Source organism: Sphaeroforma arctica, assembly GCF_001186125.1.
Source record: "Sphaeroforma arctica JP610 unplaced genomic scaffold supercont1.13071, whole genome shotgun sequence".
Classification (NCBI taxonomy): domain Eukaryota; class Ichthyosporea; order Ichthyophonida; genus Sphaeroforma; species Sphaeroforma arctica.
In genome coordinates, this window is record NW_014027487.1 from 1 (window position 1) to 683 (window position 683).

A 683-nucleotide genomic window follows, 5' to 3' on the forward strand; every position below is an offset into this window, starting at 1 on the left:
GTGTGTGTGTGTGTGTGTGTGTGTGTGTGTGTGTGTAGGTGTGGGTGTGGGTGTGGGTTTGTGTGTGCGTGTGTGTGTGTTTGTGTGTGTGTGTCTGTGTGTGTGGAATGTACACATTGGATTATTACAGCACTCCTACAAACTGCATGTAAATTCACCAACAATAACCTCCCTCCCCTCTCCGCCCCGCGCCGCCTCTGTTTGCACACACATACCGTGGGAGATGAGACGCATTCCTTTGAGCAGACTGTCGTCCTCGTCGCCATTCAGGTTTAGCACAGCCAGGCCAGTCAATGCCCCGATGTTGGTGTTGTCCAGATCAAGCGTGCGCTGTGGGTGTTGTGAATGTTGAGTAGGTTGGTGAATTGTGTGTGGTGTCCTGTTCGTATACCATACCGAAGAATAGGTATATCATCGCAGATATAGTACGGTCATCGTCGTGGGTAGTACTGTACTCGTTGCAACGAAAACGTTTATTGTTGCGAACAGAATGTTCACAGTCCGAATAGACCCAGCGTCGCCACAACTGGTTCCGGCTCTCATCGCCAACAATACGTTCACTCCATGCAGAATTGATGGAAATATTTGGGAAGGTTCAAGTGTATCAACAGAGTTCTCAATGATGAAACCCAGATCTCGCCACACACACATTGATTTCAACGCAAACGGCAGGCCAAAACAAA

At 48.8% G+C, this 683-nt stretch overlaps 1 protein-coding gene across 1 annotated transcript; it reads right to left on the reverse strand.

The window, feature by feature from the left end:
* Positions 1-135: 135 nt before the first annotated feature.
* Positions 136-330, reverse strand: SARC_17980 (hypothetical protein; the record flags this gene model as incomplete). The annotated part of the gene is made up of 1 exon (XM_014287937.1): positions 136-330. A coding segment is annotated over one exon (195 nt), but the record flags the coding sequence as incomplete, so codon positions are not given.
* Between the last annotated feature and the right edge of the window lie 353 nt (positions 331-683).